Source organism: Chroicocephalus ridibundus, chromosome Z, assembly GCF_963924245.1.
Source record: "Chroicocephalus ridibundus chromosome Z, bChrRid1.1, whole genome shotgun sequence".
In the NCBI taxonomy this organism is placed as follows: domain Eukaryota; kingdom Metazoa; phylum Chordata; class Aves; order Charadriiformes; family Laridae; genus Chroicocephalus; species Chroicocephalus ridibundus.
In genome coordinates this window covers 27,021,946-27,049,253 of record NC_086316.1, presented here as the reverse complement: position 1 = coordinate 27,049,253, position 27,308 = coordinate 27,021,946, and the positions used below count along the sequence as shown (strand labels likewise).

General features: G+C 37.3%; 1 protein-coding gene across 4 annotated transcripts in view; it reads right to left on the bottom strand.

The window, feature by feature from the left end:
• The window catches only part of LOC134508239 (uncharacterized), a 47,795-nt gene extending 20,614 nt beyond the window's left edge, over positions 1-27,181 (bottom strand). The window contains exons 1-9 of one of the 4 annotated variants that reach the window (XM_063319531.1): positions 26,539-27,181; positions 21,397-25,769; positions 18,028-18,119; positions 14,535-17,012; positions 11,884-12,066; positions 7,748-7,915; positions 5,947-6,048; positions 2,187-2,297; positions 374-552 (exon numbers count right to left, since the gene is read on the bottom strand). In XM_063319531.1, coding sequence (XP_063175601.1) covers positions 374-552; positions 2,187-2,297; positions 5,947-6,048; positions 7,748-7,915; positions 11,884-12,066; positions 14,535-17,012; positions 18,028-18,085 — 3,279 coding nt within the window. In that variant the 5' untranslated portion in view covers positions 18,086-18,119; positions 21,397-25,769; positions 26,539-27,181. Of the gene's footprint in view, positions 1-373; positions 553-2,186; positions 2,298-5,946; positions 6,049-7,747; positions 7,916-11,883; positions 12,067-14,534; positions 17,013-18,027; positions 18,120-21,396; positions 26,514-26,538 lie in introns of those variants that run through there. The other 3 variants (XM_063319533.1, XM_063319530.1, XM_063319532.1) reach the window with 3 other exon arrangements.
• Between the last annotated feature and the right edge of the window lie 127 nt (positions 27,182-27,308).

Below are 27,308 nucleotides of genomic sequence, written 5' to 3'. Positions count from 1 at the left end.
ACACACACAAAGAAATCTCGTGGTCATGCCTGTTTAAGAAAATACATATAAAGATAGATGGAATATAGAGCTACTACAGATCTGAAACTACTTAATCTCATTCAAAGCCTCCTAGAGCCTACCCAATTCATAGACTTCTTGATGATCAGAAGTAAGAGATTATATATGAATCCATAAAAGCCTGACAGTGTCTATGTCTGTGACTGGGATACCGGAAGACAGAACTACTCAACCACATACAAAAACATCTTTAGTGCTGATGTTATTCTGCAAATAATACAAGTCAAGATAATGATCTGTAAATTTGAGTACAATAGGGCTGTACTTCGTAGTTCAGGACACAGCTTGCCTCCTCACCAGGCTCTCTCCTTACCTTCTTGTGTTTGTAATAGTGTAGGTAGCCGTTATGTTTCAGCACAAACCACCTCTTTCTCCAGCCCTTCAATATCGCTGACTGTGTTCGTTTATGCAGATATCCTCGGCAGGTAGGTCTGGGGGTGTTAGGGTAACGGCTGATATCTGATCCCACCACCATAGTCAGGATATCAGGACCTAAAATATTACATGAAGAATGTGAAAACATAGGTCAAAACTATAATCCAGCCTGTATACCAGGGGTATTTTTGAATACCCCTATGGGGTACGGAGCAGGAAGGCAGTATTCTATCCCATGCCCTTCTCCTCCCAATGTAGCTTCTAGAAGTTGCAAGAAGAAAAGCAGGCTAGGAAATGATGAATTAAATCAAGCAATATTTAACCTTTGTTTAACAGAAACTCAGGAATGAAAACAGTTTTTTGTTGAGGACTAGTAATGGAGCCAGCTATCTGAAGACACCTCTTAAAACAGTTTTTGTGACCTACCTTTGCAAGCAGCATCTTAGGTGTTTGCATATTTTATCACTCTAGAGAAGTGGTTGGATTTCATTGCTCAAATGGTTGTACGTAAATTGGAGTTTATACAAAAATTGCTGAGAATGCTCTTAGGGGCACCTTCAGTCTCTCTTATCTTACGTATGCTCTTGAGAATTCTTTCTTTTCCTTGCCATGGAGCCTACTAACCTTTTCTATTATCTGTGCTCCTCACTGAGGGGTCTGGCTGTTGGAGGCTAACCTGTGCTAAAGTGTCTACTTACCATTTGCAAAAGGTAAGTGCTCATGTTAGGTTGCAAGATAGACTAAAAATGTGTTCTTGTTACCAAGAATGGGGTACAATTTCATATTATTCACTGACGCTATCAGTAAATGGCTTTGACCTTAAAGGCTTGAAATTATGATTATATCAGATACTACTTCAGACCAGGTGGCAACACCATAAAAAGGAATGAGATATGTGACTATAACACATTTTCATTTGCAAAACATTTGCTGGATTTCTCTTCTGGGGACATTTGACTTTGGGAATGCTGTCTGTGTGCCAAGATTTAGGCCAGGGGGTGTTCTCTGAGGAGCTAAAAATACCCAGTAATAAGAGATTTTTCTACTAAAAGACTCAACATACTCTTAAATATAACAGCGTGAATGGCACCTTTATAATTAAAGAACTTGGTATGCGTCAAGTTAGATTTGTCACTGTCTTGTAAAAGGATTTTAATTTATTGAATTTCCCATGAGCTCTTGTCAAAACCATATCTGGGATAAATAAAAGATCTGCAGTAGATTAACTTTCAGCATGCAAACATGGGTATCTTTTGGGTTTAGTCATCACAATTCCAGGAAGAATATGCATGATTAATATTGCTCACTCCTTGTTACCGTGGTGCTGCAAAAGGTGCCTCATGAAATAGCCTTTCTGCTCTCCTAACCGGACTTCAGGTCTTGGTGACACAGAAATAGCTACTGGGTGCACTGAACCAAGCTGTGAAGTCTCTCCCTGAGGAAGCAAAAGTCACAAATAAGGTATTGGTGTCTCTGCAGTCGCTTTCAGGAATTTCTCAGTCACTTCCTTTAAGGCAGGAGAGACAGAAGCAGTACCGTCACATGTGCTCTGGGGAATATTTTGTATGTCCATTTTCTTCTGTGTTCCTAGCAGGTCTAGATAAAAACGTGACTTAGGTAATAGTACCATATTAAACACTAATGCATTAAACCGTTAATTAAGATTTTTGTTGCATCCATCACCCAACATGTCTATACGTATTTGGAGCATTGTACAGCAATCCGTGTAATTTATTGTGATTCAAACTTACCTTTCCTTGCCAGATTGGCAGCTTCTGAATGTGGCATGCTGGTGACATCAGTTCCATTGACTGCTATCAGAATATCCCCAACCTGAAGCCCTGCTTCTTCAGCTGCACTGTCTGGAATAAAACCACTCATTTTATCCAGAGTTAGGATATCAAGTGTGTCTATGTGATAAAGTTTTTCAAGCAAAACAGGTATCTGTCCGACCAGTCAGAGATTATGATTTGGGGGCTTTGTGACATCAACTTGGAGGTGAAGCAAGTTTTTCTGAGCGACCTATTAGTTGTCTGTAAATGGAACTTCAGGATTTAGGTACTGGTTCAACACTAGATAACCACTGGCAGTGGAGGAATTTTTTAAAAATACCATTAGGACTTAAATGCTTGAAGATGCAAATAGGCATTTCAGTATCTGAAGGTTTTGGCCTAAAGTCCAAAGAAAGATCTGGTGCAATGTTCAGTAAAGTCAGTAGAAAAAAAAACCCCATTATTCTGGTGAGTTTTGGATTTAAGACCAATAGTACTTTCTGTGCTGATATTTCTTTTGCTCGTTAAAAGAATTTGGCTATAGTATTTTGTGGGTTTTGCCTTTAGGAGGAAATAATATACTAAGTTAACAAAAGTTCAGTGAAGGAGGGACTGAATCAGATTTGTTAATATATCAACCTTTTGTTTATTTGTTAACCGTCGCAAAGCATATGCACTCCTAATAAAATAGGGCTCAGACACATGCCACACAGGAATGGAGGGAAAATAGGGAAGAGATAAATATGCTGCCTTCATAGGCATCAACAAACAGTTACTTAAATCCCCCTCACAAATTTCTCAGACAGTTTGCCCCTTCTTATTTATAATTAAGCATTCCTACTGTACTGTGAAAAAATTCGTTTCGGAAAATATTGTTCCGTGTCCATACTATTTAATGTATATTTTCAAAGATTTTGTACCCTATCATGTAGTAAATGTGATCATTCAGTGAATTTCTGAGGATGCTTAGAAGTTGTAGGGAAGACCTTAATGATAAACAGGCACAAAAAACCCCATGGTTCACCCTTGTGTGTATTACAAATGATTTACAAATTTGCAAATGCTAGCACATTTTTGGTTTGTGCTGGCCTTGAGGATTTCATGCAAGACTTTATGAACATAAATGGTCTTTAAGATATTATTAAAATAATGTCTCAGTGTACAACCAAAGAGGTATACAAATGCAATTTTAATGTTTGTTTTAATGAAATGAGCCATATTTTGAGAAAACAGAATTTTACTAGAAGTTTGTTGGTAAAAAAAAATACTTTTTTTTGCTTGTTTGTTTTGTCACTGTTTTGAAGCAACTGCATTTGAAAACAAAACATACAAAAACTTAAGAGAACAGGTATACAATGTGAGTAGCTGTCTTGCTATACTTAATCAGTAGTTACAGGGTTAAATTGGTAGGTATTAGGGCTAATGTTGCAGGCATAACCATTTATTTATATTTAGGTAAAAAACTTTATCCCATTCTAATTTGAAAGACCTCTTCTGAAGTTATACTCTTTGACATAAGAATGCTAAAGGAATCTCTACGTTTACAATTGGGAAATCATCTAACGCTTTTAATACTAGAGAAAAGAAACATTTCTTTGCAACATGGATAACTTTGTATCAGTAGGTACTGAAATTCCCAGCAGTCTGGTAGTAAGAGCTATTTGTCCAAGCACACACTCATTGCCACAGTGGTGCTTTTCAGAGCGCACCTAATTTTGACCTGAACCCAATAATTTTGTTTTCTTAAAATAATGAGCAATGAATGATACTGGTCTTTAACCCTGTAGTCATAGGACACCCTAATAAGATGAGCAGGACAAGATTTTTCATTCAAATTTGTTTTCTGAGATTCACAGTAAATCACTTTTCATATAAGTTATACTGTGAAGATTATCTAGGCTCAAGGACAATAAAAAATAATATTATGCAATAAAATTAGGTAGTTGTTTCAGGATGACGAACTTTACATAGCCACTTTAGCCCCAGTTTAATATTACTAAGTCCTTTGTATAGTATTCTGCAGGCAAAGGTTTTTTTAGATTTACATTATTGGCTAAGCTTCAATTGATAATGGGAATTCCTGATTGTATTCAGACATGTATAAATACAGAATGATCTCTAGGATCTAGCATCGAAATAATTTTTATTTTTCATGTAGTTTACTCTAAAAGAGTACAAGATCGTTTGATAAACAGCAGGCATAGCCATATAGAAAGTAAAGCAGCCACTTCCAACATTTTCCCTTATTTCTTTTGAATAGGTCTGTCCTTTGCCTGAGTTCGCTTTCTGGACCGAAGGCTTTGTTTTTAGTATTTAATAAACAGAATACTTGGTCTGAGGCAAGAAGTCAGAATGAATTTTAGACCTGAACAGCAGCATCATGCAAAAAGTATGACTGAGGTATAAATCCAACTATGTTCAGATTTTGAGATTTCTAATACATAGGTTTCTAATACAAGTCTTAGAGTTGTAAAGTGTTGTTTTTTTCAAATATGTACTTTTTTGCTCTGCATGTTGCTCCGTTGCTCAGATTTGTGACTTTTCTGATCTTCCCTAGTGGAGTTTAATGATGACCCTATTTAGTATCTCAGCAGGCAGTTTTTAAAATTATGGGTTCAGCTAATGGTTTCAGAGGTCTCTGAATTTATAGGCTTTTCCAGCATTGTCAGGAAGCTGGAAAATACAATACATAAGGCTGGAAAAGTGACAGAGCTATTCTTAGATGCCTTGCTAGAGGGCACGCACTAGCATTTTTGATCTAGGATGACATTTTTCATTATATCTGCCTTTGGTAACAGAAATCTATCAGAGTCCCCTTCTCCTCCTTCTCTAATTCTACTGTGTCCATCCCAAGATGCAGCAAGCAATAATCTAGATTTGGGTACTCCAGACTTGGGTGAACCAAGGTTTTAGGTAGTAGCAAAATCTCTTGTAGTAGCAAAACTCCCTTGTTCCCACTGCTGTTTCTGACGGAACGAGCTTTTCACTAAATTTCTAAGCTGCCATTGCACACAGAGCTGATAATTTCAGGGACTTTTCAGTGGTGACTCCCAAGATCTCATTCCATAACTGCCAATACCATGTTCTTCACCATGTAGGCATAGTATAGACCGTTTCTCTCTAGAGGCATTACCTTACACTTCATCTTTGCTGAAACTCATCTGCCACTTTTTTGCTCACTCACTCAGTTTTGTGAGTTTCTTCTGGAGTTCCACACAGTCATTGGACTAGCCCGCAGAAGTTAACAGCACACCTCTTAAGATTTATAGACAGCTTGATGGAAACCCATTCAAGCAGAAGTGTCACCAGCTAATAAGACTTTGGAAACATTGTTATGAGGATCACTGCATCCTCTATTTCATTCTTAAAGGCCTGTTGTCATTAGCGGATGTCAGTCCCCAAAAGTTTTAGACTTTACATCTGGAGAGAGGCTGGATGCAGACTTGCATAAGGTATCAACTGGCATGGGACGACACAGAACGGTGGAGTCCAGTTTACCAACAGGCATACCGTGGCCCTAAGACACTTTGTCATGAGCAGTTCAAGGACATGTTATTAACACCTTACACCCACTAATTATGGAAATTATTTATGTACATCTATATTATATATTACTATAAAACAGATGTTCTCTATTATGTGGATCGTATTCTATCATATTATATTATATTACTAAATCTTATATATTTATTTTTATGCATTTTCATAGGCTAAGTTTACTAGTACAAACACAACTTACTTGTGTCAACTTCAGTCACAAGGATAGGCTTTGAGAACTGGATCCTGAAACCCCAAGGGTAATTGCCAGTTCCTTTAGCAATCTTCACTGTTCTTTCACGAACTGCAAAATAGGAAAAAAGACATCCCTTTTTCCCTACAAGTCAAGTTCAATTTATCAAGAAGCAGCCTGTTTTAAAAACTTTTTATCTGTAGGCACTGACGGTTACTGATTCTGCAAATGGCTGGGATGCTTTCAGTATCACTCCTAGCTGTTTTGTGCTGCCTCTTTGCCAGTGTGTACCCCCACCCCTCCCCCCAACCGATCAGATGTCATCCATGTTAGGGCAAAGACAGAATCATTGAAGTGTACTTTCATCAGCAGTTTAAGTTAAGTGTCTGGATTTTGTAATGAAGATGTAGAGAAGCATTCAGACGTTTCCACTCTACCTACAGCATTCTGGGAGAGAAAAGCACTCCTGCTCTCTGTGCCAGACCTCTAAGCTGCAAACACAAAATACAATCTAAATTCTCAAATGAGTTTAAATCTGTTTCTTGTAGTTTCGTTCCTTTTATATTTTAGAAGGTCTCTATCTTTTGGATACCAATTGTTTCTCTTCCTTTCAAGCACCTTTCCTTGTCCACTCCCTGCTCCCACTGCCTCCCAGTCTAGTCCAATACTCCACCACACCGGCACCTCCTGCCACCAGTACCCGTATGAAATGTCTTTCAAGTCAGCAGAATTTAACACGTAAAGGGTTCATCCTCAGTAAAAAGGAAGATCAGGGTCTAATTGCCTACTTCCAACTTTTTCTCAGGGTCTAGTTGCTACTGTTGTGTCTCAAATAGTCTGGCTCATTAGTAAATCTCCTACTCAGGAAGGACTTCAGTATAAATTCTCAGAGTATCTGCTTTTGATTGTTTGAGTGTCCTACTGTGTTTGTCTTCAAATTGTGCACTATTTGGAAGTTAGGAATTGCTTCAAATGTTACTTTACTAGTAGGCCAGTTATGTTACCTGTGTAGAAGAGCACAGATACTTCAAAACCTACTTTAACGATATTGCTGGACTTCTGAGCTCTCCCCTGGGAGAACAGGCAATCAAAATGTCTCTCCAGAATATTCTCATATATTTTAAGGGAGACTTGTCGTCTCTGGAAATTTGTAGAGGATATTTGTTTTCTCTCATATTGTGAATGATTTATAAGCTTGAGCAAAGAACGATCTCCTGCAAAGCTACTGGTGTGTTTCAGTTTGTCTTAGTTCTTTGAACTGTTTAACTTTTCAGTAACTTACTATTTGAAAAGTGAAGGAAAACCTCCCATCCTCCTGCAAAAGTTATTCATTATATCTGTTTGCATGACAGGCTTTAAACAACAAATAGAACAATGCTTCATACCCATAGCAAACTTGATTCTTTTCTTTCTGGATTTACTATGTTTGAAAGTTTGAGGGATAGCAGATTTTATGACCATTGTAATACTTTATGTCCATAAATAGCTCTCTGTGATTTTTCCATGCCTGAAGAAGCTACGAAATTGCACTGCTTCTACCCTTATCATGCAAGAGATGAGGTTTAATTATGAACTTTTAGCAGTATCAATTTTGTCAAGTAATTATGATATTTTGCAAGACAGTAGCTAAATGAGAACTACTTATTTACATTTTTTTATAACCTTTTAGCTTCTTGGGTTGCTCTTTTTTCCTGTCTTCAGCATACGCATCCAGCCTCTTCTCCAAAATGTTGATCCCCTGGAATCCTCAGAGTGCCCAAAATAAATACATTTTTATGACACTTATTACCTGTTGCTTTAGTCAACTTACCTGCCACTGGTCTAGGCCTTTTGCTGAGACATCTAGGACTATTATCCGGTGAGACATCATCTCCTCTGAAAACCCAGGAAGCAGAATGAAAGTTTTCTGTATAAAAACCTCTGTCCTCGTTTTCAGAATGTAGTCCCAGATCTACTGACCGAGTATCCTCTGAATTTACTGTCATGAGGATAAAACAAGTAAAAGTAATGTCAGCAGGGAAAATGCATGAATAACAGACCACAGCCAGTCAGCACGCAAGAAGTGCCACAAGCTTCTTAATGAATGGTTTGTAATGTCTGTACTTAGTTCTGCAATCTTACTGCTGTTAAAGGGGCAGTCTGCAAAGATGTCCAAATATAAGATCACAGTATTGGATGCTATGGCATATTGAACCTGAATGCCAAACACAAATAGTCAAAACAGGAGCTGCACCTCTTAAAGAGAAGTCTGGCGTTAGCCAACTCTTAAGCTTTTCTTTGATTAGGAAACCAAGCAAGTTCTCTAGAAATTTAGTATGAGTTCCGTGCATATGGGAAGACAAAAGAGAAGCTGAAAAGTCCCTGGCATGACTCAGGTAATGATGACTGTATTTGCTGTCTGCTTAATCTTAGCTCTTCCAGATGTGTGCATGTAATTTTATTAAAAAGGAGATGAGGAAAGGACAGCTGAGGGTTTTTTTGTTTGTTTTGTTTTGTTTTTTGTTTTTAATATAGAACTTGTCCTAGGCTGTTGAATATTTGTATAATGTTACATGTGTTATCATGAGGATTTTCCCATTCATATTTTATATTAGTTTACATTCACAATGTCTTGCAATGAGTCCATTGGGTCAAACTATGTCACCTAGATTAACATGGAGATGGAGGAAAGCTCTAATTCTCTGCTAAAGAAAAAAGACCATCAGAGACCGCGCTAACAGATAGCCTGAAAATATGCTTTAGTATAAATTGTCTGAGAGGAAAAAAAAATCTTGTTCCTTTCAGTACAAAACGCCTCGTGTAATGCAGACAGGTTTAATGCAGCTGGAGAAAGGATCAGTTTGCTTTGTTTATCCTGTGTTTGATGTGGCAATTATGCAAAAAGATTTCCAGTTTCAAAACAGAAAAGATAAAAATTAACCTTTATTTAGTTTTGTTCAGCAAGTTACTTCCTGAGTACATCTGAATGGCAGTCTTTTTTCGCTTGGACAGTTTGCTTAACTGTGTCTATGTAGGCAAATACTTCGCATCAACTGGCTTCTCTCTTATGCAGAAAGTATGAGATGGCATGATCAACTGTATAAAAAGATGGCATGATTAACTGTATAAAAAGCTACTAGTAAATAAACAAAAATAAACAAAAAAAAATACTACTAGGTTGATATGTTTAAAGCTCATCTTAGCTTGCTACCATGAATTTATAAATTAAGAAAACCTCAACTAGCACCAAGCAATTCAGTACAACACAGTGTTTTGCCAGTTTAATATTGAATTGTTAGAATTGTAGTAGAATTTAAAATCTGGCAAATAGGCAAAATCAGAGAAAGAAATGCTGCCATGCTGCATCATGGAGTTATGCCAAGACTTTTCTCAAATGTCTTTTCACCACTCCTCTCCTTGAGTTTTCAGCACAGATGTCAAACTGAGCAGTTTATGAGTGTCAGGAACAAGCTGCACTTAGGTTATTCTCAGTGGCTGGAAGTAAGCATGTAAGAAGCTGCTGCTTCCAAATATTGATTAGAGCTGCCTCAAGTCTGCAAACACCAGGGAACAGCCTAGCTACCAAAGCAAAAGGGACTGAGGCCTTAGGGCTGCAGCACGCTATTCGAAATTACTAGATACCAGCATTTGTGACAGAATTGTTTGCTTACTCACCTGTTCTGCATGACTTCAGGTTCATGCCATGTGCTACCAAAAACTTCGTCTCAAGGAAAGCAAGTCCACCTCTTGCAACTTGGTCTTTTTTTTGGTTTGATTGTTTGCTTTATTTTTAATATTTTATTTTATATTTTCTTGATGAAACCAGCATGTGCCTGATCTAGTAAAATCTATGGTCTAGATTTATATGCAGGAGACATTACTGTTGAAATCAATGAATATCTTGATGTATGTGTCCCTGGTAGGTTTTTTGAGCTCTGGTGGTTTGACTTGGTAACTTTCTAATCTCCTTCCTGTGGACTTGAATCTGTCTTAGGGCCAAAGAACGGAAACTACTACCAATAAACAGCTTTTACATTTCCATGTGAAATATCAGTCATCCCTGCTGATTTGTTAACAAGCATTAGAAACTTAGGGATTGGCTCAGTTATCTCATAAAGCTCAAAAAGTTAACTCCATAATGTTCAACAAGGTCAACGTTGGGGTAACCCCAAGCACAAATACAGGCTGGGCGGAGAACAGGTCTTAGGAGAAGGACTTGGGGGTGTTGGTGGATGAGAAGCTCAACATGAGCTGGCAATGTGCGCTCACAACCCAGAAAGCCAACCGCATCCTGGGCTCCATCAAAAGCAGCATGGCCAGCAGGCCAAGGGACGTGAGTCTACCCCTCTACTCTGCTCTCATGGGACCCCACCTGGAGTACTGCATGCAGCTCTGGAGTCCCCAACATAAGAAGGACTGGGACCTGTTGGAGCAAGTCCAGAGAAGGGCCACAAAGATGATCATGGGGAGCTGGAGCACCTATGCTATGAAGACAGGCTGAGAGAGTTGGGGTTGTTCAGCCTGGAGAAGACATAGCTCCAGGGAGACCTTATAGCAGCTGTCCAGTAGTTGAAGGGGGCCTACAGGAAAGATGGGGACTCTATCAGGGAGTGCAATCATAGGATGCGGAGTAGTGGTTTTAAATTGAAAGAGGGTAGATTTTGGTTAGGTATTTGTAAGAAATTTTTTACTGTGAGGGTGGTGAAACATTGGAACAAGTTGCCCATCGAGGTTGTGGATGCCCCACCCCTGGAAGTGTTCAAGGCCAGGCTGTATGGTGCTTTGAGCAACCTGGTCTAGTGGGTGATGTCCCTGCCTAAGGCAGGGGGGTTGGACCTAGATGATATTTAAGCTCCCTTCCAACTGTAACCACTCTATGAGTCTATGGTCTGAATATAGGTGGCCAGTACCTTATTAGATGCCTTAGGGTATCTCACTTGCCATCCAGTTACTGCTTCAAAAAGGCATGGGTCCCCTGTAAGTCACATATCTCAGAACCCTGTTGGTGTTCCAGCTAGCAACTTACACCTATATTTAGGTAGTGAATTGCGGCCCTGCTGATGTAGGACTTACCTGTTCAGTACAGGAATAGAATATATCTACAGTTTATCTTGTGTTGGACCTGCACTGAAGTCTTACAGCTGTCAATCTTCTACAGGTTTGCATTTAACCTTCTTCAAAAATGAGGTTATATACCTACAAATAAAACTTCCTTACCAAAAGTAACAATTATAGCACTAAATATTTCCACAGGGAAGTGCACATTTCTTATCTGTACAAAGTACGTCTTGCATTACTAAAATAGCAAAACAGGAGGCAAAGGCAGTGTAGCACATATGTTCTCTCCTAGACTGTGCAATTCTTGCCTGGGGACTCCATCTGCATGAAATGTAAATTCATTAAGAAGTTCATCTCTAAAATTTCTTCCCGTGTGATTTAAGCTGATGAGTTTGGTACAGGCTCAAGCATATGGCGAGGTGACATATTTCTTAATGAGACAGTTATGGGACCGTTTCAGTAACTGGAGGGACAGTGAAGGACAATCTAGGCTACACGCCTGAAGATAAAAGGTGAAGCAGGTGGTTATTGTAGTGAGGAGAAAAGGACTCCCAGCTCATCATGGCTTTGACATAAGCAAAGTAGGCAGGATTATGATGTTTGTTACACCCTCAAAGCTTGCTGCTGTAGGTGATTATCTGTTTATCTGTGCCTAGAGCTTGTCTTAACATTAATTGCATATGGACAAGGATGGTACAATCAACTTTTTTCCAGTCAGTTTGTTTGCTTGCTTATATGAAGGAGAGAGGATACTAACTGCTCAATTGAATAAAATATGCTTGCTCATGATAACGACTAAGACAGAGACTCAGGCTATGAACTGAAGATCAATTTGCTTAGCTGAAAACCCTGCCAGAGTGTCAATCACACAAAGGAGAAAGAATACAGTTGTAAGACTAAAGTACTTACTTGATCCCTCAGTGATTGTGCTGTTTATGGAGCTTCCTCCAGTTGAACTGCATTTTTTGCTGTCTTTGAACTGTTTCCGTCTCCTGGCCCACTGGTCTATTGCTTCTTCCTGGGAACTATCGCTCGCTCTGGTGTCTTTCATCAAAGGTAGCTTTCTGGTTTTATTCATTTCTGATTTCAAGTCTAAATTATAACCAGAAATTGTTTGTGAGGAATGCGTAAGACAACTTAAGCAATTCTACTGTTTTAAATTTCCACATTCTAACTACAACAATAACCTAACCAAACATAGAAATGAAAATACCAAATAGTAATAAAAATATTAATAAAGTATATATTTTAGACTAATTGACATCTTCATGCAGAGAAAAGTAGAGGTGATTACCTTGTGGTAGTTGTATCCATAGTTAAAAGCTATATAGCCATTTGTATGGCACGATTTTTATGAAGAAAAATATAAATTTCTCATGGATTTTATTTAAAAATGCTCATACATTTTTGAAATGGTCACTACATAGATATATAAAGTGCTTTTTAAACGTTAAGAACCTTGCACGACACACATGCAGATAAAAGGACGATACACCTTTCTACTTTAGGTTTCTTTCTTGGTAGGGCAGTATAAATTTGTTTGTTGTATTACTATTTCAGTTAAAACAACAATTGGCAAAAAGACTTTGTGTTAGATTCTGTTCTGAAAATGCAACTGAAAAGGGCAGACAGGGAGAAAGTGAGCCCGGGCTCCCTCGATGACTGTGTAAGCGCTGTCTTGGCTCAATAGCCTGTTTCTGGCTGCAGTCAGATCTCCATCACAGACCTGTGTCACTGAGCCCCTTTCCCAGGGCAGCTGACTATTGCTGAGAGTCAGAAAATCGATCTCTTGTTGTGCCCTTTGCAAGAGTCCTTGCCCCTCTGACAATAACTGAGTTCCCACAACACCAGCAGACTTCTAGATTGCCTGGGCTTCTCTCCCCATTCTTGTTTACGACATTTGCATCTGTTTTCCTCCTCTGTTCTAGATGCTTGCGCTCTTTGTTGAATAATGCCGCGTTTCCTTTACAGTGTCACTGAACTACCGAGCACAGGAAGTCACACGTTGCCCCTTTGTGGCCAATGTCTTGACTAAAAGTAGGATGGTATTGCCATATTACAAGTGGACTTTGATTCATATTTACGAGCTTTAAAACTTTAAATGCTTATACTTCTTTCTGTATGTACGCATTTACTCATTTAAGGCATCATCTCCACAGCATTGCTAACACAGGTGTAAAAACAAAATACAACCATAGACCAAAAGAGGGCCAAACGTACAGACCAGGTGAGGTGATAGGTAAGAGAAAGAACACACGCAGATAAATCTTAGCAAGGGGCAAAAGGGAAGAAGAGAGAATAACATTAAAACGCAAGAAATAGCTACATCTCACTTCTGTGATGTGTGTTTAACCACTGAGGTCTAATGTATGGGAAATCAAGGTTTTTGAGCATGCAGGCTTCCTTCAGTGTCTTCTTTCTGTACCTTGTTCTAAAGCAATTTCCATTTAATTAATTATCTTTATTTTAGTATTTTAGATATCGATCTATATAGCAGTATCTACCCATATAGTATATCTGTATAGTCCACACAGATTTCAGGTGTTTTTGAAATTTCCATTACCAGTGCCAAACCAGAAAACCTTGGAGGACATACCAGTATTTTCTGCAGATATTGTCAACTAGAAAGATTATTAAAAACTTTCTGGTGCTTTTTACTAAGATTATTGAAGACTTTTTCCCATGATAAGAAAGTATGCATTTTTCAACAGTATAAAACTCCTAACCTCCAAACATGTTGGAAACATTCTGTTCTGGAAAGGATGATCTGAGTTATATTTGCATGTAAGTTGATTAATACAAAAAAAAAATTAAAGTGTTTGGATGATATTTCAAAAGCGTACACACACATACGTGTGTGTACATATTCACAATGTAAAAAGTTTACACTGTGGTGTGCAGTCCCAGTATGGCTTTACATTTTTATGGTTTAGAACACTGCTTTTAAATGACCAGTTACGGATACAGGTAGATGGGTTACAGAAGGGAAGCCAAGAAATTTTGTAGAAGATTAGCTATTAAAAATATTTCTTTTTCATATGCTGTTTTCTTAACTACATAAAGAAAGGAGAAAAGAAGGTTACATGATCCACTATGGTCATTCCATGACATGTAAAGGCTCAGCCAGAATTAGAACTGAGATGTATTTTTAGAATTCAGTATTTCTGTAGATCACATAGATTCCAAAACCAGATTTATATGGTTTTAAACACTGACTAGAGCTCTGAGTTCCTGCCACATGGCAACTACAAAAAACTCTTTCCTGTTTTGGTGTTTGCTTCTCTCACTAGATGTATAGGATGGGTTGACTGTTTAATGTAGGGAACCCCTTCCTTTTTTTTTTTTAAAAAAATTTTATTTAAGTTACTTGTCTCTACAAGGTGGTTCCTAGGATCCTCAACACAATAACTGCATATTATAATGAAATGGCCGAGCATACCAATATTATCTCTTCGTAAAGTTATAATATGCTTTCATTTTTCCCCCCAAAAATGTAATGAAAGCACTAAACCAGTCATGCAAAAGGTGTGTATTAACTCCAAAACTCTTATAACACCTACCTTTCTGACTAATCTGTTTTACTGATAATGGGGGGATGTCTGCCTTCTGGTGAAAATCTTCTTTCATTTCAGTCTTTTTCTCAACGTCATCAGAGTTGGATTTGACTAACTGACGTAGTTGATGCGCTCCAGGCTCTCTCCTTAAGCTATCATCAGTTGACTGTTTACTGCAAAAGTTCTCAGGTCTTTCCTGGACATTTGAATGTTCTGTGAAATTTTCTTTCTTTTCTGTATATGCTGAAGAGGTAGATAACATGTCAGCCTGTGCTGAATCATTATGGTAATCTGAGTCAACAAGGATATTCCCAGATACGTCTGGTATCTCAGAAAAGCTTTCTGATTCATTATTTATGTCATGCTCCTCGTGATCTAATAGCAAGGATGACAGCAGGGATTCTTCTTGTATACTATAGGGAAGTTTGGGCTCTTTTCTTACTGCAGAGCCAAAAGAATCAGTTATCAATTTATTGTCACCTTGGATGAGTCGTCGTTCTAGTTTTCCAGTTATCACAGTCATTACTGACCCTCTCCTTTTCTTTGTTACTTCAGGCTCTGCAGGGGGTTGGTGAAGATTTTGCTGTAAAGATGAAAGTTGGTTTGGGGGGCTTTCTGTAGATGCATAACTAGTACTTTCCTTGTCATTAATAAATTCACCCAAAGGGCTTCTAGAATGTGGAAAGACCTGTACCAGCTGAGCTTTGTTCTGCAGTTCAACATGCGTTTCTAGATGGTTGTACTCTGGTGTCCTTTCATCTAAGGCATCTTCAGTAGACTCAGAGTCTTCCTCCCATACAGCTAGGTTTCTCAGAGACTCGTCATGCCCATTTTCTTTTTTCTCATTTATAGTACCACTGGAATGAAGACTTTCCATTAATGTTTCTTCTGTTTCTTCACCTTGCCCCACATAGTCTGCATAGTCATTCAGTAAAGAAGTGTCATCTTGACTTTCTTCAGGCTCAGATGGATAAATGGTAATATTATGATCAAATGAAGTGAAAGCAAATTGATATGAAGACTTCAGACCTCTCAAACTTTTCAGTGAGGAGGTCAAGTCAGGACACTTAGAAAGTTCTGTATAGCTGGTATGAACATGTGAGTTCCTGTTATAGAGATCTCCTGCTTTGGTCTCCTTAGGCAATACTTTTAAGGATGGCAATGAATAAAAGCCAGAATCCCTTCTAGGGTGAACTGGTGATGGTACATCAAGGGTAGTATCTGGGAAAGACTTTCTTCTTGCTGGTTTTTGCCCTGTGTTTCTGCATTTGTCACAGTTATTTCTTTCTTGACTTAATACATTGTTCTTACTGATATGGTCCTTCCCAGCATTTGGGTTATTCAAGGTATTACTAGCTACAAGACAATTTGTATTATTTATTTTTGAGAAAAGTATTTTATCTTTTGAAAAATCTTCCTTTTCATTGGTGTGGTCTTCATAGTCCTTTTTGTTATGTTTACAGAAATAATTTTCTTCCCCCCAAATTCTCAAGGCTGCAGAGAGGCTGTCAGATTCCTTTCTGGAATCTGACAAAGATACCCCCTCTACAATTGTATCCAAATGCATTTTGTCACTGTCAGCAAATTCTTTAGGTGGAGGGAGAAGTGTAAATTCATCTGGGAATGTATAGTCTACTTTTTCATGGATGCTAAAAGATGACTCACAATCTGTATTGCAAGGTGCCTCTGTTACAGAATAATCTGTTTCACTCCAATATGTATCTTCGTGTTCCCTGTTGCAGGTTTTGCTCGCTGTCTGTTCACCAGGCTTGATGTTAACCTTTAGACTTTTCTTTCTGCTGGTATATTCCACTTTAAATTCCTTTGCTTCAATGTTCATTTTCAAGGAGGCATTTTTGTTGATGGCAGTTCGAATTTTATGTTTAGAGGATCCCTTATAATTCCCATTGTGTTCTGCTGAATTGTCAGTTGACGGACACTGGTACTTCGAACATTTTGAACACTGGCTTTTGTGGTATCGTCTTTCATGACAACGTTTATTGTTCTTTGAACTTTTCCTTTTTTCAGCTACAAGGTTTGTTCCAGAATCAAAGAAAGAAACATTCTTAACTTCTAGTTTAACATTAAAAGAACCGTATTTTACTTCTGCAGTAATTTTTCCGGTAGCCAAGCTAACAAACTCTGCAGAGTCTGGCTTGCCCCAGAGCGTAATTTTTCCTGTGGATGACCCCTCTGTTTCACCCAAAGTTACCGTAGCTAGGATTTCATCTTGCTGAGGAGAGAACATTTGAGGAGGGTAGTTCTTTTCCTTCTTTACTTCTTTTTCACTGTCTGATACGTTATCAAGGTCTCTATCTTCAGATGCATCTGAGCTACTCTGATTCTTGTTTTCATGGTATTTTCCATCTTCTTCAGTACCCTTTACATCCAGTGGCTCAGTGAAGTGAGCCAGAGCCTCATCTGCTTTATTTTCAAGGCTTCCTACATTTTGCTGGCATTTACAAATGGGTGACAACTGTTCATCTAATTTAAGGTAAAAAAAAGAAAAAAAAACATGTTTCCCATGATTTGGTAAGCACTATCACAAATGTATGATTAGCTTTGATACACTTTTCAAAGAAAATAACTATTTTATCTTTAAGGTGTAGTGTATTTTCCACAACATATTTTTTTCATTTCATTATTAACATCTTTTGTCTTAATTATCTGATAAGTAATGTGAAGTCAGATAAACAGGGTAGGCCATATTAAGTCACTCTGATTGGAGAAAATTAATATATCTACACTGATTTTTTCTCAGAAAGTTGTACAGTTGCTAGGGAATAAGGTATTCTATTTGCATATAGAAAGATTTACCCTTTTTACTTCCATTGCGCCTATCAGTATTTACTTCGTTCCTGTGAACACACTGGGACAATCAATATCCCATTGCATGTTTGCAGTTTGGGGTAAATTGCATGGAACTTGACTTTTATAATCCTTTTACAGATGAGCAAATAAAGGGATTAATGAATATTGTCACAATCACACTGCAGATCCGTGGCACATTGCCAGGAGGTGTGAGCCACAGTTCGCTGTTCGAAGCAGAAGAAAATACTGTTTCCTGGCAGGAGCTGTACTAGGCAAGATTTCATGGCATTCATACAATTACAAAAAATTCTGCCTTGCTTGGGCTTTTTTTAGAATAGTTCATTGTCATTAGAGGATAACAGTTTACAGTGACATCTACCTAAGCAGGATTAGAACAAGCTGTTAAACTCAGACAACACTGCGAAATTTACAGCAAGAATGCTGAAAATTTGAGGCAATTAAACATTAACACGTTTGGAAAGACTTTGCCAGAAATAGCTCAACTAAAATAAAACAACTAGCCTCATCGAGACATCACCTGTATGTACCCACACTTGAGTGTAAATATTTGCAATTTGGCGAACAGCTTTGGGCACAAAGACGGATTTCTGCCTTGATGAGTAAATGGAGAATAACCACCTATGATTCTGATGTTTTTACTTCAAATTAAACATTTCTGTAAACTTACATTCTCTGGAATCAGAGCTCTTTCTGCCCTTGCAGCTTTTTCTTCTTTTTCTACTCATTTCTAAGAACTGAGGGCATCTGGGCTCTGCTCTTCTGCATGGGAGAGAAGACATTGAATAATGAGAAAGTTTCTCTGGAATAATTTTGCCCTCTACCTCTCTCAGGCTCTTTAACTTGTCTTTTCTCTTGTGTAAGAACTGACGGGTTATAATGCAAAATAGAGAAGTGCTAGAGCAGATACTAACGCATCTATTTTCTTCTCTTAGTTATTTGGGAGCAAATTTTCAGAGCTTTGCAAACATCTTACAGTCAGGGTCTGATGACCTCAGCTATGGGGCCTGAACCAATACTCTTTGAAGTCTGTGGAAGATTTGGGCAGAGGCTGACCTTTTCCAGCCTATGATTTTATCTAATTCTGATTTTTAGATATTAATATTTTGTTCTAAGCATTCATTTTAAATTCAATCTTCGTTAAATACATAATGGAATACTTAACAATCATTGTTTTTTCTCTATAGAAAAATTCAGACAATATAAGAGAATAAAAGGCCTCAGCTAGGACTGCATAACTGAGCTGCATGCAGAGCAAACCAAAAGCAGTCTCCATCTCACAGTTTGGGTTGTCCCTTGCATTTGTTTGTGGAAAGAAGAAAATTGTCTTAGATGATTTTTTCATCTCATAGGGAAACTTGTTAAATGTAAGATTATCTGTTAATGCTGGCTTAGTATTGAAGACCTACTGCACTCAAAATTAAATGGCAGTGGAAAACCTCTAATAATGTATTTTTAAATATTATTATTTTCACAAAATCAAGAAGATAAAAATTAAAAAGTTTGTGTTTCTCGATGGGCTGGTGGGAAATTTTACTGTTTAAATTTAATAAGAAATGTGGTATCAAACAAGGCTCAGCCCAGGGGAAACATTATGGATGCTACTATTTGTGCACTTCAATAATTTGAGGCAAATGAAGAATCCCTAAACCCTCAACTAGGAGCTGAGCTTTGCATCCATGTTTGGTTAGTCAGTCATTTTCTTGTGGCTGACCACTGAAGTGAGAACTTAAATTTATATTGAACTGAACAGAATAGCTAAAATCCAGAAATCCTCTATCATTCCTATTGTGCAATGGGGCTGAATGCTGACTGAAGGCTTGGTAGTGACGGAAGAGGTCTGTATCCCATGCAGCAGGGTTACTATGCAGTGGCTATTGAACCAATTAGAATTGGTAGCGTTTTCTGGGATTGATGTGTCTTTGGAAAATTGACCAAAATTTACGATTTTTAAAAATTTTTATTTTTACAGCATTGAAATACAAACGAAAATAGCCAACTTTCCAAAATAAGTCAGTATGTTAGGAGATTTGCTTCTGTTTGTTTAATCCAAAGATTTTCTATTGTATTCTAAATGACCTTGGAATAGATAATTCACATCATTGTTTGAAACTAGAAGTATTTGAACTGCTAATACATCATTGGGATAGTCCTGAAAATCAGTACAGTTATGTTGGGAAAAATCAACTGACTGCAAGCGTTATTAGTCATAATCGTCTTCAGCTGATCATCCATCGTTACATCAAATACATCATCGTGGAAAGAGCATGAGTACATTTTTGAGGCTGCCAATTTACCAGGTGTTATGGAGATACACGGATTTTGTTATAAAAATTAGGATTAGGATAAAGCTTTTTAAATCATTGCATTGGCCTTATCAGACTCATGTTACATGTCACTGTGTGCAGTGATACACAGCTAGACAAACAACTGGGTAGAAATTCTTCTTCCAAGACACAGTCATTGACTTCCACTTCTGGAAACTTTTTAATTTTGTGTGAGGCTAAATGACTGAATATGCCAGTGCACAAACACATCCATGAGTTGCCTGCAAAAATGCAGACATTCTGCCCTGTCTTTCTGGAAGACGCTCTAGGAAGACTGGGAAAGTCTTGTATTTATTTCACAGCAGACATGTTGGAATGTTTACATTGTCAATTTTAAGGATGAAACTATACCTCTGTTTTTTCCAGGTGTCTTTAAGTCAAATCTCAACAGACAGCCAAACCTGCCAGCTGAGCTCTGTTCTCAGTGGGAAGAGTGATCTTAAAGCCAAAGACAAGGCTTTAAAGGACACAGAGGCAAGAGCTGGGACTGATATTTATCTGTAGCTCTGGAACAGAGGCTGTGCCAGATAAAAATCAATGTTCTCTTAAAAAGTCATGTACGCAAGTATGCTAAGAGTATCAAACTCATATTTAGAGGTGTTTTATGTGAGATCTCCAGATTGACACGTGTATTTATGACAATAGGAACAATAGTCTAACAGAGGTCCATAATCTGATTGTGATACTTGAGGTTTCACTTATATTTCATTAAGTTGTAAATAAGAAAATATTTTTACTTCTAGGAATTCTTCTCAATTCAGCCTGAGGAAGGTGCTACACACTCAGTTCCTTTCCCAGGAAGTTCAGCCACAGGTTAAAGTTGCCCATAGTGGCAGGATTACAGATTTTGCTATGTGCCCAAAGATGAGATGTAAAACCTAGGTGAAGAGGATGATTAAGCTGTTTTGTTTTGGATTTTTTTTTTTTTGTTATTTCTGTAATTGGTACTAAGTAGATTAAATTTTAATTTAGAATGATTGTTTGCACTGTTTATTTGTGATTAAGACTACCATCTCTCATATATATATATATGAAACATATATACATATTCATATATTAATTGTATATGAAACATGTTAAATTGTTGATATCTTAAAGTAATTTTTAGGTAAACATTGGAAAGAACCTTTATGATGCAAATGAATTTGTTGTCTCTACTACATTTCCATATGTTAATTTATGCTTTCTCCTCTAAGAGAGAGAGGTACCAGTTCTTTGCTTTTCACTTTTCAATGCGTGTTTTCCTTGCATTGTCTTTGTCTATTCTTGATTTGTTGGTCCTACAGCTACGATGTGCTGACAGAATTAGGAATCTCATCACCTTCAATCCCAGTCACACGAGTAGACCTATTGACTTGAGTAAGGATTAGTTGTATGCACCAGGACTGCAGGGTAAGACGCTGCATTAGGGACTATTCTGTCCACTGGTGGACACTAGATGAACACTAGTCCAATTAGCTTAGATGAGAAAAGAGGCATTCAGCAGTTCACTGGGTAGAAGCCAACATGCACTGACATAGTGCTCTACGTGACAGGTTATCTTACTACAAATAGCAGTGCTTGGTTTAGCTCAGGATAACAACTTAATTTTTGAGTGAAATGTGTTCATTTTCACTGTGAATAACACCCGTAATTGTATTTCTTTCTGCATAATGCAGGTGATGACAAGCTTTGTGATAATAAAGGCAACAAAATATTTTTCTAGCATATACCTCTCAATGCATCTTGTTAGGCAGGCGAAGTCGCCTTTAAAATGCTGGTTGGAAGTAAAATGGAAAACAGAGGCGTTATTTTACTTCACTTTTATATATTTATGTAATGGAGATTTTATGTGAAAACATGTGAGAACTTTCTTAAGTTTTCTAAACAAGCATGTTTAGTGAACCTATACAGTAATGAGACACTGGCAGAAAGGAGACAGTGAAAAAAAAAAAGGAAAATATGGAGAAAATATTTAATAATGTCAGAATGTTGTGGTGACACAATACATTTGAGAAATATTTAATGTTCTTTCAGGACAATATTAATTGCCCTTTTAGATGGTATGTATCGTTCTTATAATTTCAGTATCTTATGTTGTGGAAGGCATGGCTATAAATACATACAGTGGCAGCTCACTGAATACTCCCCCTCTGAATCTTATACCGTTCCGAGACTGCAGAAAAATGATGTCACAGAATACCCAAACAAGCCTTTCTGAAACAACAACCTCCTACTGCCCTTCCCTTTTGTATTTCAACCACGTCAAAGCCTTCTGATTCATTTCCTCCCTCTGGATACAGAATCCAACGTTTTGTTTCCATTGCCCTAGATAACCTTAACTACACTGAATTTTGTTCTCGTTGACTTCCAATCTGTCTCTTCTTGCATTTTTCAATATTCTTCTATTCCATACTAATCTTTGCTTTGACGTCGCTCCTCAAGTTACCAGCTATGTTTGGCCCGGTCTCTCACTACTTAGCTCCTCTCCTCCTTTAAAATCATTCTTAAATTCTCATTTAAGATAAGATAAAATCTTGTCTAAATAATTATTCTTAAAACTTGATTTTTTCTTGTGAATTTTTCCTTTGACTCTCCTTACTGATTGTGTTTTGTGGCATATTACCTGCATTAGCTTTTATGCATTGAGGCAGATGCCCCACAGATAATTTACTCTTAACAGAGACAATGTCATTAGCATGAATTGTGGAGAGCACAGTAGTTTCACATAGAGAGCAGGCAAAAAGGGCTCACAATTGATTTATCTCTTATTTACCTCAATCAAGCACATCTTATTCAATTACCTTCCATTTTCTGCCTTTTTTCTCCAAAGATGCTCCAAATCTCTTCAGCAAACTCCCATTATTACATTATTTTAATAACTTCTGAACACCCATTTCTGCAGTACTATTGCCAAAGAATGTATTTTATGCCAAACACATGCAAGAAAAGTGAGGTATTACCAAAAAGTCCTGTCCTAGTAGTGTTTCTTATTCTCTGCCTCAGCTGGTATGTATCTTCTTTTCATTTGTTTACAGTTTCATCTATATGTTTTCCAGAAAAGACTGATCTTTAAAAACGTTTTAACAAAATGTCTAGAACAAAGGAAGCAGGCAAACACTTACAGGGGCTGTAAGAGGACCCTAGAGCATTTTACAAAATTAATTAAAACACGAATTGTATGGCTGCAAAGAATCAGCTTCTGTTCAAATGGAACTCAGTCGTTATCTGGCAGTATCCAATTAGCTATTAGAATGGCAAACCCAAATGAAATGCTTAGAAAAGCATGGGCAAGTGAAACTAATCTGCAACGGGTATTGTATACAACCCGGCAATCAACCATTTTATCTCATGAAATGTGCTGTGGCACTTTTAATGAGCACACCAAATCAGGATCTTGCTTTTTCAGATCATGAAAAGGCCGCAAACGCCAGTCAGTATGAATTCTGCAGTTCTGATTCTCGAGGAAGGTTACTGTCTAAGCAGCTAAGAACGTCACTTATGCCATAAATGAACACACTCAGGAAATCCAAACCCCATGTCATTAGATTTTGCATTATTTTGGACACTTTTATAAGCAACAAGTAACACCAGACAAAATGTTAAACAGGTTTCGACCAATCTTTTTTAAAGGAATAGTGGGTGTACTATTCTTGCCATTATGTTAGATACCTCCCTGCAGGCAGTGTGCTCTTCACTTTAGTTTCAGTCAGCCAAATGTTTTCAAAATTATTTTAACTGAGAATGCAAGTGCCAGCAAAGTCATAGTAAAAAATAGTTCAGCTATCACGTGCTGTATATGCACAAGCATTTCTGCCTTTTTTAGGTAGATGTCAAGTCACAGGTACAGCTTTCAGTTCTCAGATTCTGCAAAACCATATATAAAACTCATTTTCTTACAAAGCTTCTGCCTACTCACAAAGCTAATCTTGCTTTCTGTTTAATTATTTTTGACCTTTTGCCACAAGAATAAATAATGTGTTAATAAGCATAAGCATTTATTTCATATTTCGGAGATGTTTCATTTCTGCATCAACACTGTTCATTTCTACCCTCATTTAAAGATACGCACTGTTTTCCACTGCAACAAAATGGAGAATCCATAGGTAACCTCTATACAGTAAATGGTCCATACAGAGATTACGTGATGATTTTAACACAAGTACTTCAACTTACTGATTAGATTTTTCCAGTGGTATCAGTTTCATGCAATAGATATTCATGTATTTATTATCATCTATGTAAAAACATATTTTTGAAAACTGTGAGAGAACATACTTTATTGTGCATTGTATCTCTGTTATACTGGAAAAAATCATTTTGTCTTCCACAAAAGTTCTGAAAATCCATTAAAAGAATTCCCATGAATTGCCATTTCTGTTCACATTGTTGGGCCTCTGCTATTCCTGTTTCAGAGACCAAAGGAAAAACTGCTAATTTGAATCTCCTTCTCTGAAGATATTCAAAACCCGCCTGGAAACGTTCCTGTGCAACCTGCTTTAGGTGACCCTGCTCTGGCAGGGAGGTTGGACTAGATGATCTCCTGAGGTCCCCTCCAACCCCTACCATTCTGTGATTGTATGAAAGTTAGCTGGATCAGTCAGTGAGTTTGTCATTCTGATATTTAGTGCTCTATCCTGAATTTTAGTCGCTTTCAATTTGTTTCTGTTTTGGCATGTAATTCATGCTTTGCCAGTATCAAACATGACAGCAGGTAAGTGAAATACCCTTCTGATGTGATGTGGCAATTGGTCATGAAATTAGTAGAAATCTCACTGTAATACAGGACCATCTCCAATAATGAAAAATAATTTCTATAGTCCAAGATGTTACTGTCAGTGAAGCACTACAATTCTTTGTCAACCTGAATTATTCAACTTTTTTGAGCTTCAGAATTGTTCATCCATCGTTAACAGAAATAACGTAAATCCAAAATCTTTGATTATACTCGAAACTCACCTCACCAAAAGAAACCTGCGCCATAGTTGTACACTGTAACAATTTTCTATGAAAATGAGGTAGCTTTTTATTTTGAGAATGTCTATGACTACAAAACATAAATTACAATTAAGTGAGAAAAAACTTTAATTTCTCATAGAATGCAATAAGGGCAAAACCCCTACCCTAGCTTATAGGATTTGACTTCTGTAATCTAAAATGGGGACAGTTATGGTACCATATTTTCTGACTATGCAGTTTCCAGTGCCACTTTCTCCAGAAGAACAATTTATACTGCATTAATTAGGCATAATTTCAGTTTAGAATGACAGAAAATGGGATGTTTACTATTTCACAGGCTCTTTTTTAGTTTTAGCAGGTGCATTAAAAAAATGCCTACATTTCTTCACTGAACTGGAAGACCTCAAGCATTAGAATATTTCTCTCCTTAAATAAAAAAGTACTTTACCAAAAGTAGCTCAGTATGCAGGACGATGAAATGGTAGGAGAAAAACCTTGCTATCCAGGCTTATTTAAGGGCTGCGAACTGAATTTGTAAGCTTTTCTACTCAAGAATATGTACTATTCCTTCTTGATTAATAATCCTGTAGTCTTATCATAGCATTCCACATATGAAATATTAGTTGCAGAAAAGACAATACAAACAGGAAACTGATGTTCACTCAGGTAGGCTTTCACTGCTAAAATTACGTACTACTACACTTTAAGTTCCTATATGCTAAAATGACACACAGTCTTAGGAATCAAAAATTCATCTTAGACAACCCTATCATTTAGGAAAACATTCTTATTTACTCACAATCAAAAATCCATCTGAAAAATCCCTTCTGTTTAGGGAACTATCATTCCTACTTATTCAGAAAACTAAACTATATACTGAACTGTAATTGACATTCTTTAAACCATATCTACTGTGCAAAAACCCTGCAGAAATCCCATATTTATAAAAGCTATGAGTTACAACGATTAGTATCTACAGAATACTACCTGACAGGGTGTCATTTTAAAAAAAAAAATAAAAAAAAAATTTTTGTACTTACTATTAGTATGGACCAACATTCATTTTCCTCAGGTGCTTGCTACTATGGACTCTGTGAATAGTTGCCTTTCTAAGCTCGTGAAGGATGGGCTGGCTGTCTTGCTAAGGCTTAATAGGATAACAAGTTCAAATTTTTTTTACTTGGGACTTATCCACTTCTGTACTGTCAACCCCAGTCAGCAATGACATGCTGTATACGCATATCCTTCCAAACTCGTGAGGCAATAAAGAACTACTAGTTATTTAACTCTTAACAGCTAAAGCAGGTAAGAAAAACTCAATCTACTGGGGCTTTACAAAATGTCAGGTTTGTCTGAAAAGTCTTAATCAACCAGATCACCTAATTAAAACTAAAAGTTGGAGCAGTGTTGTTCACAGTCTTGCTCCACTTCATTTTCTATTTCTGTCTCCTAAGCTCAGAATCAGATTAGTATATTTAATTCCATGAGGCATCATGACTAGTCTACCTTTAATCTGCCTGTTGACATCCACCCCTTTTTCCTTCACATGTTGTAGAATTCAAGATAGTAATTTACCAACTTGGCAAATATAACGTTCATGCTATGGTATTAACGCTAGAATGATTTTATCGTTCACGTGTTTACACATATCCAATACAAAAAATGAGACAGAAGTAGGCTTATAGGGACCAATGTAAAGTTCTAAAAATCTCACAATCGCTATCATGCTTAGAAGAGCTTACATAAGATGTCATGAGCTCATCAACATGAGCTTACAGCTTGGTTAGTGGCATCCATTTTGGTTCTGTTTGAACACCTCATCTATTTTTCCACTTTTTAAAATTACTATTTCTATTATTTGTAAATTACCCTAAATTCAAGAATGATAAAATACAGAATATTTAAAAATTATATACTTAATAGAAGTTAATCCTCATTAATGTACAGGCAAAATGAAAAGGCATCTCCAGAATTTTCGGCCTTGTACATCTACGTGTAATGAGTACTCTTTTTGCTCTGGTACCACTGGAGAAGCAAGGGAGAGAGTTAAATCATTATTACACATCGTGAACAAAACCTCTCTATTTTTATTGGTGTAAGAAGTACTATTCTCTTAATGTACTGCGTTAACTTAGTGTCAAGAAACAGCCTGCTTGCAAAGCTGCGGTCTTTTGGATAAGGCAAACAATTCAAACCTTGCAAAGGTGTTGCCCTGACCACGTTATAGTCAGAACCACTATACTGTTTAATTGTCGCTAAATTTAACGTGGCCCTTTTCTAAACTGCTCTAGTTGCTAAATAACTACAACATTTGGCTCTTCAATTGTATATTTCTCATGTAATCTGTATGAACAACCTGCAACTAGGTTTCCTTCTGTCCCACAATTGTTTTAAAACATTAATTCCAGTGAAAACATGCTGTCCTGCTGGTAGCTGCAGTCCATGACAGCTTTTCCTACTTCCCATTCTCTGTAAAAACAATTTTTTAAAGTAAGTAGTGTCTTCCTCCTTCCTGTTTTCAGATGGCTCAACAGATAACCTGACTTTCTTCATTTGTAGGTTTAACTGAAACAAGGAAGAGAATGAAACAACGTAATGATTTGTCAGGTGCTCCAAGTCTGTCAGAAATGCTTCTTGCTTTAAAGTTCAATACACACTGCATTAAAAAAAAAAATAAATAAAGCTG